General features: G+C 39.6%; 1 protein-coding gene across 1 annotated transcript in view; it reads left to right on the top strand.

The window, feature by feature from the left end:
- Positions 1-12,687, top strand: part of HYDIN (HYDIN axonemal central pair apparatus protein) — a 404,418-nt gene that overhangs the window by 157,935 nt on the left and 233,796 nt on the right. The window contains exons 13-15 of the mRNA XM_036274275.1: positions 2,537-2,604; positions 9,735-9,970; positions 12,344-12,444. Of these exons, the coding sequence (XP_036130168.1) occupies positions 2,537-2,604; positions 9,735-9,970; positions 12,344-12,444 (405 nt within the window). The remainder of the gene's footprint in view (positions 1-2,536; positions 2,605-9,734; positions 9,971-12,343; positions 12,445-12,687) is intronic.

Raw genomic sequence — 12,687 nt, 5'->3', positions numbered from 1 at the left:
AACATTATGCTTTCTCACTGAAATCAGGAACAGGACAAGGATGTCTGCCATTGCCACTTATACTTGCACTGGAGGTTCTGTCCAAGATTCTATCCAAGGCAATTAAGCAAAATAAACAAATACATACATGCTTAAATACATACACACATACATTCATACATAAATACATAAATAAATAAAAAGCATCCAGATTGGAAAGGAAAATGTAAAGCTATCTCTCTTTGCAGATGATGTGATGTTGTATAGAATCTTAAGAAACACACACACACACACACACACACACACACACCTAAAGAGCCAGTAAGTGAGTTCAGAAAAATTGCAAGCTCTCAGATCAATATACAAAAATCAATTGTATTTCCAGACAATAATAATGAAAATTCAGAAATGAAGTTAAGAAAATTCCACTTACAATAAGTTCAATAATATACTTGGAAATAAATTTAACAAAAAAATGCAAGATTTGTACATTGAAAACTACAAAGCATTATTGAAAGGAAATTAAAAGACCTAAATAAGTGAAAAGACATCTGTGTTGACTTAATATGGCAATACTTCCCAAAATGATGTATAGATTCAATATGATCCCTATCAAAATCCCAGCTGCCTTTTTTGCAGTAATTGGCAAGCTGATCCTAAAATTCATATGGAAATACAAGAAACCTAGAATACCAAAAGCAATTTGGAAAAATAAGAACATAGTTGAAGGACTTTTGCTGTTTCTATTTACTCTTCAACTACGTGACACAGTATTTTAAGTGGTTGGATAAACAACACTGTAAAATTAATGTGATTTAAAAAAATTACTCATGCACAGTTTTCTTCCCTCAAATTTTTACGGATGCAATTTTATAGAGTTTTAACCATAGCACAGATATATTTTGTCTTCAAAATATTTCACTTAACATGTCTTAATAATGCAATCATTCTAACTCCTAGTCTTTATCATGTTAACAGCCCACTGCGTTGATGGCGGGCACAAGCTTGCAGAGACTGTCCTAATATTCATAGGCCCTGTTAGAATGAATGTGACCACACCTATGTCCAGATGCTATTCAGCCACAGTTCCCCTAGTTATGGGCGCCTTTGAACAAATGTGATTTAACTCTGGTTTTTTGTTTTTTTTTTTAATTTTTAATTTTTTATTGATTTGAGAGAGAGAGGAAGGGAGGAGAGAGAGAAAAAAACATAGATGAGAGAGAACATCAATTTGCCACCTTTTGCATGCCCTCCACTGGGGATCTGGCCCACAACCTGGGCATGTGCCCTGACCAGGAATTGAACCCTCTTGGTGCATGAGTCAACGCTCAGTCACTAGCCACACCGGCTGGGCTAACTCTGGTTCTTTCTACTTCACTGATTAAATGACTGTTTTGTGCAAATTTGTGAACTTGTTTCTTACTTTCTTTAGCCTTTTGTGCCTTTCAGACACTTTTGTTCTGTTATTTTCCCCTTCCCCAAGAAACACTTCTTTTACTGGTCAAATATCTCACCTGTAGGCTGGTTTGACTCCATTCTCAGCTGGATCCTAACTCCTTGCTAAGGACCAGCCATCCCTTTGGAAAACACTTTGGATCATTAGCATGAAATAGAATAGATGGTCCTGAGAAAGGCTTTTTGAATTGAAATTTGCTGCATTGAGTCTCTGCTGTCATGGATCCTCCCATGCTCGCTCACAGCAGCCTCTCACCACCTAATGGTCAGATCTGCAGCAGCCAGAAGTATTGCTAGGGCAGCAATGCATTCAGCTCGGTATGACACACCTCCATCACCAGGATCTGGAGCTGGGTGAATGAGGAGATTTATGCTCAGCATGTTTGCTGGCATCTGTGTGTCTATAACATTTAAATGCCTGGCACAACTAGAAGCTGTAGAATTTATTACAGGCCTACCTCATTTTATTGCACTTTGCTTTATTGCGCTTCCCAGATGTTGCATTTCTTTTTTTACAAATTGAAAACAAGACCCTCCACCAGCAAAAAGACTAGGACTCACTTTATTGTGATACTTTATTTTGGTGGTCTGGAACCGAACCTGCAATATCTTCGAGGTATGCCTGTATTTATTTTAAATTAGAGCATCAACTCCAAGATCATGAGACCTTGCCCTGAGAGAGAAATAAACCAACATTTAGAGTAAAGAGTCCTTAAAAGTCACCTATTCTTGTCCTCTCCTCTATGTCTGAGGAAAATAAACTAAAGCCTACAGAGGTAAAGTGACTGGCCAAGAGCACAGCCAGCTGTTGGTTGCAACTGGCTTCAGACAGTTTTATACAAGTGTGGGACAAGGAATACTGGTGTCACGGATAGTCTTTGATGTTCCTCATATGATCAGACCTATAATTTTCCTTTCTTGCCTGAGTTAACCACTGTGATAGGCCATCATCTCTCGGTTTTTTTAAGTCCTGGATCCTATAATTGATATAATGTCAAATTAGGGTTTTCAGTACTGACCCTCTCCGCAGTTGCTGACTGTCACCCTGCCTTCGCTGGTTCTCTGCCCACTGCCCACTCTCCTCCTTGTGCTCTCCTTCCAGAGGCTGTGTCATCGGACCCACCTTCCACTTCAATGTTCCTGCTCTGCACTTCGGTGATGTTTCCTTTGGTGAGTATATGTCCATTGTAAGTTAGAAACAGAGAAGAATTACTTCTCTCTACAGGGGTTGGGGGAGGAAGGTTTACAAAGAATCTCTCTTACCATTTTTTTATCGGTAAAAGCAGAGAGGATCTAGAATTGTCTTCTGCAGCAGTAGCATTTCAGTGCCATTTCCTGGTTTCCACGTGAAAGTTGGAACTGCATCCTGGGCCCTAACAGCTGTCAGGCAGTGGCTGGGGCCCTCTTCCAGCAGCAGAACAGCAGAAGGCCTTACGCTTCATTCCGCTGTCTAAACATTATGAACATTATTTATATGCAGATTCTGATTCTACAGGCTGGCCACACAGCAACCTTTTCACAGAGATGCTCTCAAGTTCCAACTGAACTTAGTGGTGGCTCGATTCAGGTGTCTTACACTCCAAATTGAAGACTCTTGTATTTTTGTGTTGTCTTCTCACCCAGTTACTTCTCTGAGTCATTTTCTCCCATCTAAGCTTCCCCGATAATAAAAATGATAACAACAACAGCAGCAAAAATTCCCATCTATTGTTTCTTCCTATATATTCCAATCACTGCTAAATGCATTAAATGAGACTACATTGAAACCTTTTAGCAATCCTATGAGGAGGTACTATTTAAGATCCCCATTTTAGAGATAGAAGAACTATGCATTGAGCAATTAAATAACTTCCTAAAGTCACACAGCAGTGGCAGAGTTAGCATTTCAGTTGAGGTGCATTTAAATCAGATACTGTCAGCACAAGTGATATTGCCCCTGAAGAGGCAAAAACTGGTTCTTGGAGGTTGAAAACAAACTTAGATATAATGGTTTGTGGCCTTCAGAGGTCAACTCTCCCTAGCAGAATTGTATCTCTTAATATTTTCTTGCTAGGGAGAAATAAAATATAATTTAAATCATATTAATTAAATATAATTGATTTTATTTTATTTTAAATTAATTTATCACAGTGGTTCTTTACAGGAGGTGATAGTTTTTAAAAAGGTTGAAAACCCCTAGTCTAAACCCGTACTCCATGGTCCTTTCCATTTTGCTCTATTGCCCCTATTTTGACTTTCGGTTCTTTTGCTTCCACATTGGGAAAAATTGTTTTTTAGAGAAAGTTGATTAATAATGCTTTTATCGGTTGCTTTAACATTTGTGGTTATGATGGTTTTATTTATTCAGAACATATTTATTTATTCAATGCCCCCCCCCCCCCCCCATCTACCTGATATAGGGTAAGGTACATACTATAGGAAAATCTGTATAAGTGAAGTTGAGTGTTTGTTACTATAAAATATGAAAAGGGCTGGAGAAATTTTTTTACAAATTTGTAGGGCATGTTTGAGTGATGGACTCTTTTGAAGGAAAATAAAAATGACCCACAACTTGAAAATCATCTGGTGGCCCACTAAGAAAGGCATCCTCTCTCCAGGGTGACTGTGACAGGTACACAATAAGAAGTGAATTAGTATAGCCAGACCTATGTAGCCATCCTCCAAACAGTTCAAATTTAGTCCACAGGGAGGTCTAGGCAACCGATGCATGTCAGCAGCATACCCTTGCACAGGTATTTAAATACAAAGTCCAGCCCAAGGACTTCTGGGAGATGTGCCCTATGTCATATTGCCCTGGAGGGAGAAAACAGAGTAGAACAAGCACCTCAAATCACTTACTTCAAGAAATGCCACACTGATTCATTGTCCAGAATCTGCTCTATTGCTCAGCTCTGCAACGTTAATGTAAATGCTACAATAATGATACGCCAACAGCTGTTTCCCAGACTTGGTCCGGCTACAAGTTTTGATTAAATAGCTTAGTTGAAAATTAGAAGCAGCTTATTTTTCTTTTCTTGGGCAATATCTTATGAAACCATTTGATGATACAGCAGCTAGACAAGAGGCTGGAACACACTATAGAGCCATGACCCAAGATTCCTCAAGTCTGAGATTTGAAAATGTATCCCTCCCAAGTCCACCTTCAAACCCTTAGTTGTCTTTTCTTTTAGTTTGGATATGGATTCCTTAGTCTTCTCTAGTGTGGCAGGAAATGTTAACAAAAACATACCTTATTTGCTTGCCAACAGGAAATCTAGGGCTATTTGGTTTTCAAAACCACCTGGGTCAGTAAATTCAAGCTACTTTATGTGCTTCTAGATTTTTCACTGTAACTGACACAATTAGAGACAATTTTGTAATACCCTTTCATTATTTTATGATATTTTCAAATCCCAAAGTTGAAACTGGAGTTGATGCCCTTTTATTATTTTATGATATTTTCAAATCCCCAAGTTGGAACTGGAGTCCTCATGACTACAACACGAAGTCTCATTATTTTAAAAAAAAATTTTTTTAATCCTTATTCGAGGATATTTTTCTATTGATTTTTTTTAGATAGAGTGGGAGGGAGGGAGAAAGAGAAAATGAGAGAGATACATTGATTGGTTGCCTCCCACAGGGGATCAAACCTGCAACCGAAGTATATGCCTCTGACCAGAAATCAAACCTGCAATTTTTTGGTCTGCAGGCCGTTGCTCCAACTGCTGAACCAAACTGGCCAGGGTCACAAAGTCTCATTATTTTTCCAGGTAGTTTGACTTCCCATCACAAAGAAACAGGGTCCATTGGACAGTTATTTATTGGGAAATGTTCACTATTATCCTGCATGTGCAAGTTGGGCTTTGATGAGGCAGATAAAAGTAAGCGTGTCATCAGCTTGGGAATGAAAGCCCAATAGGGGGACATATAGTTCCAGATGCAAAAAAGAGAAATTAACTGTTACAGGAGCAAACCAGGAATTGAAGGATTTTGTTTGTTTGTCTGTTAGGATGACAGACATATTGTGTGGAGTTAAACAAGTCTCTGCAAACCTTGGGAGTACATGAAGCTAACGAAAGTTGCTAATATTTTTCCTGTCTTGGCACTGAGGCCCATTCCTGAGAGGTGTCAGTCATAGGTTAGAGTTAGAGATGAAGATCTAGGTTTGGCATCAGAGTCTGTTGGATTGATGATGTTAGGATATTATAAATACCATACAGTAGATTGGTATCTAAAATGTTTGAAGCATGGCTATACAAATTTTGATGATAGGACTAGATGTCGGGTGACATGTCCAATAATTAATTCGGCTGACTAAAGATACAGTAGCATGAGAGAGTCAGACTATAGAGTTTGGGTGGCATTTGTCCCTGAAGGAACACTGAGGCTTTGATAAATCCTCAGATTAGTCAAAAAATAAAATGGACCAAGTAACCACTGATATGCCAGGCAATAGACCAGAAGGGGCAGGGTAAGATTCTGTAAAGTCACTGTTTTTCAGGTGGCACAAGAATGTGTTGGATGGAGAATAAGGAGCCTGGAAGGCTCCAGGCACTCAGTGTACTTGACAATTGGGTATGAGGGCAGAGTTTTGGGGGTAAATATAAGCATTAAAAAAACTACATGATAGTTGTCTATTCCATGGCCCAGGTATAAACTGTCAGTATTCTATTCAATTATTAAAATTGACTTTAAGAGGGTTTAGAGTAAGGAGCCAAGGGCAAAGCTTAATTGTAATGATCATAAAAGGATCTTAGAAAGATTAGCAGAAGAGGTCATAGTAGACATGAGCAAAGCCCACACACAAGCAAGTTATCATTAACAGTAAGAAAGACATACCAAGGGATATCAGTGTTATAAAACTTTAAGATTGTAAATAGAGAATAATATGGCCAGATGATAAAGAAGAAAGTATGCAAAGGAAATTATGAGAATCAGTAATGTCAGGCATTCAGCAAAATGTTGTTCCACCAGTCTTGGGCAGATTCTTTCTACTTCATGTAAAGACTGCTTGTTCTGAGAAGTTTGGAATGACAATCTATTTGTGTAGGTCATCCATTTCTGCAAGTTTTATTAGCAAACTTCCATTTGAGATCTCCAGTGAGAGTGTTTTCTGCATGTCTTCAGCCAATGATTCAGTTTTTTGGGGGGGGAGGGCATCTTTTTACACGAAGGTCCACCTTAGAGTTAACTACAGAGTCAGTGAAGCCTCTAAAGAAGACTGTTGGTATAATTTTTCAGATTGCTCATTGTGAGTTTGAAAGAAGGGAGAACTCCCCAGGGTGAGTTTTAAGAGAAGGCTTCTAGAATTTATAGATGAGTTGGTTCTTGACAATATTTAGTTATGTCTGCATGAAGTAAGCTTGATTCAGACTAATGAAAGACTTGTAACTACATAGATTTTCTAGTTTTTATTTTCTAAGGTGAATAGTCTATGAGTTCCAGAGGAAGTTAACCTGATCTGATGGACATTAGAACTAAAGATAAAACTCTTCACCAAAGAACTCCAAGAGCTTTGGAGAGCTTGGCCAATTCAAGATTGATAATACTATTTTTATGCTCTACATTTCCCAAGGATTGTGGATTATGAAATTTTTTATCAAATGTTTAACACACTGTAAGATTCTTTATAACTCTTCTGTGTAAGGCTGTTATTCCCGGGGCAGGAAAGTTATAGTGTACAATTTCTTAGTCACATTATGACAGTAGCTTTTCTGTATAGGGAGGCTCAAATCCATCTAAAGAATGTATAGACAATTACAGGAACATATTTTATTAGTTTTTTTATTGATTTCAGAGCGAGGAAGAGAGAGAGAGAAATATCAATAAGAAAGAAACATCAATTGGCTGCCTCCTGCATGCCCCATAATGGGGATCAAGCCCGAAACCTAGGCATGTGCCCTGACCCAGAATCAAACTGTGACCTCCTGGTGCATGGAATGATGGCTCAACCAACTGAGCCACACTGGCCGGGCTACAGGAATACATTCTTAAATATATCATTTGGGCACAGCCCATTTTCATTTGAAAGGTTTTCTGGACTATGATTTAGACCCATATCTCACTACAAAGTGTTTCTGCAATATAATACCCAGCTAGAGGCAAAATTTTCCCATCAACTCTTGTTCAGAGATGACCTCATCTCTTCTATGATGGGACCTATGATTTTTGTTGAAGACCAGCTCAGGCTTTGGGGCACATCACAGCTAGTGTGCCAAAGACCACTGATGTAGACAGAGGATCCTGATTTTAAGAAATGTTTGTGTTTCTAAGTCTGAGGCTGAATTTTTTATGTCCAAAATGGACTGTGCAGATGTGCTCATTGATCTCCCATTTTCTGATTTATTTCTACCAACAACTACAAAAGTATCACCTGTTGTTTGCACAATGATCTGCCAACACATTTCCCTTTGCTTTGTGGAGATTTTTATTTTACTAGGAAAATTAGGAATCCATTGTCTAAAATATTCCACATGTCCCCCAAAGTCTATGAATTGTAATTTAATGTTTGGTCCTGGGTATTTCTGAAACCGTTTCACTCCTTAGCTTAGTTCCATTTGTTAGTAGAACAATCACATTCTAAATGACATACCATCTTTTGTCAGAATTGAAACGTTTCCTTTGCAGCTGCTCCTAGTTTTTTGAAGTCTTCTCAGGGGCTCCCTAGGTCAGATGAAAATATGCATATTAAACGAAAATCACATCTCCTGAGAATAGTATCTTTTAAATCAAATTTAAGTACTGGGAGAGGAATGAAGGTGACTGTGAGTCTTTGCAGCCTTCTGACCAAGCATGTTGTTAATTATTCCAACAATGTTGAGTTTTTACACACTACTTTTTATATACCTGTATTTCTCACCTCATAGATGCTAAGGAAGGGAGACTAGGGGTCTGCACTGTGAAGTGCTTGCATTCAGATGAAACTAGATAACATGGTATTAGGATTTGGTGCTACCAGAAACCTAGTCTTCAGTATCCCTTTCCTTTGGGCTTCTTGACGAACAATACTACAGGTAATAGTACAAGGAATTGTTCTAGATAGGAGGTTATAATTGGCTCTATTCTCAGAAGTTCAAATAGTTTCAGGAAGTAGTCTGAGCAATGGTTTGGAAGAGCCCATCTGAGTCTTTATAGGCTCCACCTCCATAATATGTGCACCCTGCATTAGAAGAGTGTTTATCTCATAAATCGTCAGGTAAAATAAGGGTATGTCAAATGTAGCAATTATATGATTGTGAAACTGACTTGTTAGCAGTTCCTCTGGAATTTTCAGGAATAATCTTTCAAGTGCACTGAAGCAGACAATTCTTTTCCCATTAAAGATTTCTTCCAAGCCGATTGGCTGGTGTGATATCACAAAGGAGACATGAACATGTTTCCTCTACAGTCCTATTGTGTAGAGAGATGCAGACATGGGGAGAGAAGTAGATAGTTCAAAATACCCTCTGCAGTACTGCAGTAATTACTCTGAGACCAGTTGTATAATATTGCAGTAGGGTTCAAAGTAGAAAGAATCATGTTTGTATCCAGTAGAAATATGCATATTTGTTCTCCTCTGGTTATAGATAATTCTTGTTCTGAAAGTGGTAGGAGATTCAACAGCCACCTAGGGGATCCAAAAATCAGAGCTCAGTTTATTGCTTACCAGGCAAAGAGGACCTACATCTCTTTGGAAGGGAACATGAATCTCACTGAACTGAACGTAGGAGGGCTAGCTATAACATGAAAACGCATCTTTGTCTAAGGGAGGTAAATGCCAATGTTTTAGCCTCTGGCTGGCTTAGGAGCAGATCGCAAAGTCTCTCTTGGTAGAGGCTATTATTCAGTTTTGTGTCTCGACCCTGAGGGCATGAGCCTCAAACAGGTCCAGAAAAAGGTATGTAATGTCTTGGCAGGCTCAGGGTCACACAGTGGGCAAAACTGCACAGGCTTCTCCTTTCTCACACAGGCAAATAAAAAGAGCAAACATTATTCTATTTGGGGTGGAAATCTGTATTTCTATGCAAAAATTAAATGCAGAATACACTTCTAGAAGATTAATCAGCAAATTGATAATAGAGGCTGCCTCGTGGGAGGGACCTGGATGATGAGTTTATGTCTATTGTTGCTGCATAGTAAATTAATAAATAGTCACTGAATGAACGAATGAAATGTATTTATTGATTTACAATGGAAAATAATATCAGAGAGAGTTAGAATTAAGCAAGTAGTGCTGAGTTGCAAAGACAGTTATTTAAGAGGCTTGGCAGTGTGCAGGGAAGTTGATGTTAAAGGGCGGCTATTGTGGGACGTTCATTTCTTGCCCATATTGTGTTTTCCAGGATTTCCTCATACCTTGATGTGTTCCCTCAATAATACCTCCTTGGTTCCCATGACCTTCAAACTGCGTATCCCTGGGGATGGTGTTGGCCATGAAAGCATTTCAGGGTGTGAGCAATATTCAGACGACAAAAGACCCTCTTGGACCAAGGATGAAATCCCCATAACGAAACCAAAAGAATTCACCATCACCCCTAACTGTGGCACCATTCGCTCCCAAGGGTTTGCTGCTATCAAGGTAAAGTGCACAGCCTTCCAGCGTACACAGCCAAGCAGCCGAACTCTCGAATAGCTACTGGGACCACATCTAGGTTTAGCTCTATAGCCCAGTATCAGTGGGAAGGAGTGCCTCTAATTCACAGGAAAAGTGAGCCTATCAGGAAATGCCGAAAGAAACCAGATACCGGACACTCCTCTAGTGGATTTCCATCACTCGATGTGTTACCTGCACCAGAACAGTGGACTGTAGCGATTTCTCGTGAAACCACTGCTCTATACAGAAAGCACACCTGTCAGTACAAACATAAAAAGATTTAAGGACTCATTGATAATTAGGTCCTCCTTTCCTCTAGACTGAAATCATTTATACCAATAAAAGTCTGCATTTATGCCACAGAAGACATCCAGTTTATTCAGATTTTTAATCTGAACCTGGGCTTCATGGTGAATGTGGCTGTGATGCTGTAACAGCGCTGATACCTGGCTTTCGGTGCCTGCTGAGGCATTAGTTCACGGCTAACTGGGAAAGGTTTCACTGTCTTCTCTCACTGGCTTTTCTTCTCCGAACAGTCAGATCTAGCGATATTGAATGCTGCTAAAATGAAGTGATTTTATCTTTTCTGAAAAAGAACAAAAGATAAGACTTTATAGCTAAGATTGATCATTTTCTCTTTAGTCATTATCAGTGAATATTTAATTCAGCTATGGTTTTTATCCCTTAAAATTATTTTAAATGTTTCATAATATCTCACCACGAATCCTTTCATCCTAATCTTTCTGGGAGTTTTCAGCTCTTTCAAGGACTTCTCCATGGATCCAATGAGGTTTGATATCATGTATTGTTATAACTTCTCAGTCTATTTGGGCTGTTCTTGTAAAATGCCAGAGACTGGGTGGCTTGTAAACAACAGAAATGTATTTCTTACATTCTAGGGGCAGGCAGTCGAGATCAGAGTGCCAGCAGGGTTGGGTTCTGGTGAAGGCATTCTTCCGGCTGCAGACTGCAACTTCTCCACATACCCTCACATGGGGGAAGCGGATAGGGAGCTCTGGTGGCCCTCTTTCATAAGGGCACTAATCCTGTTCATGAGGGCTCCATCCTTAGGACATAATCACCTCCCGCTGGCCCCGCCCCCTAATTCCATCACATTGGGGGCTAGGATTTCAACACAGGATTTTGCCATGAAAAAAATCATAGCAGTTGCTAACTGTGAATTTTCCAAGGAGAAATACTGCTATAATGAATTTATTTAATTTTTTCTTTATTAATGCTCAGCCTACATGTTACATACATTTCCCCCTTTTTCTTCTCCCACGTAGTCCAGGAGGATTTGAGAAGACATAGATCTGTCTAGCAGCCTCCTGCCAGACCACTGTTCTTCTGCCTTCTAACCACAGTTCAGGGACAGAAATGAGGGCTAGAGCTCCTCCAGGAGTCTGTACACTGGGGCAGCTGCTTCTCCCCAAATTCGATACGTTTTCCTTCCAAATCAAAGGCCCATCTTCACTTTTTTTTTTCCCTTTGTATTTGGAAAAGTATTCTTCAAGCTTTAATTTTCCCCTCATGATCTGCACTCCAACCATGTCTGCATGGACTCAAATTTACATCCAGTAATTCCCTTTGCAACCAAAAAAAGTTTTAATTAGTACCCGGTACATAATTTATAGCTAGAAATGCCTTAACCTGTGCCAGAAGCTGTTTTCTAGACTCACAAGTATCCCTCCCAGTACAAATTATTGTAAAGCAATTAAAAGTCAGAACAAGGCTTCAAAAGCCTAAATGTAATGTTTTACAACAATAAATAAAAACATGATGAAATATACTGGCCAGATATTGTCCTTGGGTAGACCTTCCTTTGGTGCTTTCAATTTTCTGCCCTAATGATGAATATGGGATTGGGAGACCGGTTTTGGTAAAAAGAAAAGAAAAAAAAATGACTAGTTGATTTTTCATGCCATTCTCTGCAACTAAGATGGTTATGTCATTTATTTTGCTATAAGAGAAATTTAGCTGTAGTGTTTTGTTGGTGTATTAAATTTTTATAATTTATATAGCCCAGAGGTGTAGGGAATGATTTAAATTTCAATAATTAAAGTTTGTTTGATGTTGCTCATCCTTCAGGGTCATGCCCCCCCTTATGTAGGTATATGGCTTCTTTGATAACAACCTCCTTAGAAATGAGCAGACCTATTGCACAAAAAGCTATTGGGCTTCTCACCTGGCTTTTGAAAAAGCTCAGCATGCCCAGACCTCAAAATGTAACTTGTTTAACTAAAAGTGTAAGACGCCATACATCCCACAATAAAGTACTCAGAAGCCACTCGTCCGTGTGGCCGTCCCCTGGCTCCTTTCTCCCCTGTGCAGAGCGGCTTTTCCCCTTTTTCTTTCCAGGTGACCTTATGCTCCAACACTGTGCAGAAATATGAGCTGGCCTTGGTGGTGGACGTGGAGGGCATCGGGGAAGAAGTGCTGGCGCTCCTGATTACAGCGAGGTATCGCCCTCACGGGCTTCTGTCTCCCTCGTCTCCCTGAGTCGCGGGGAAGGTGCCCTCTCCAGAGGCAGCAGGCCTGAGAACTGTGCACACTGCATTTGTTCTGCTCTCCCAGCAAGGGGCGCTGAATAGGATTCAAACGGCAAAGCTTTAAAACAGCAAGCGCACCTGTGGTGGAAGTAAGAGCAGGGGTGTGTGTGTTTTGCAGAGTGAAGAATAATGGTGCTCTCTGCTTTTGACTTT

The sequence above is a fragment of the Molossus molossus genome, unplaced genomic scaffold (genome assembly GCF_014108415.1).
Source record: "Molossus molossus isolate mMolMol1 unplaced genomic scaffold, mMolMol1.p scaffold_m16_p_21, whole genome shotgun sequence".
NCBI lineage: Eukaryota > Metazoa > Chordata > Mammalia > Chiroptera > Molossidae > Molossus > Molossus molossus.
Note: the sequence above shows the minus strand (reverse complement) of the source record. Positions and strands in the feature narration are given on the sequence as shown.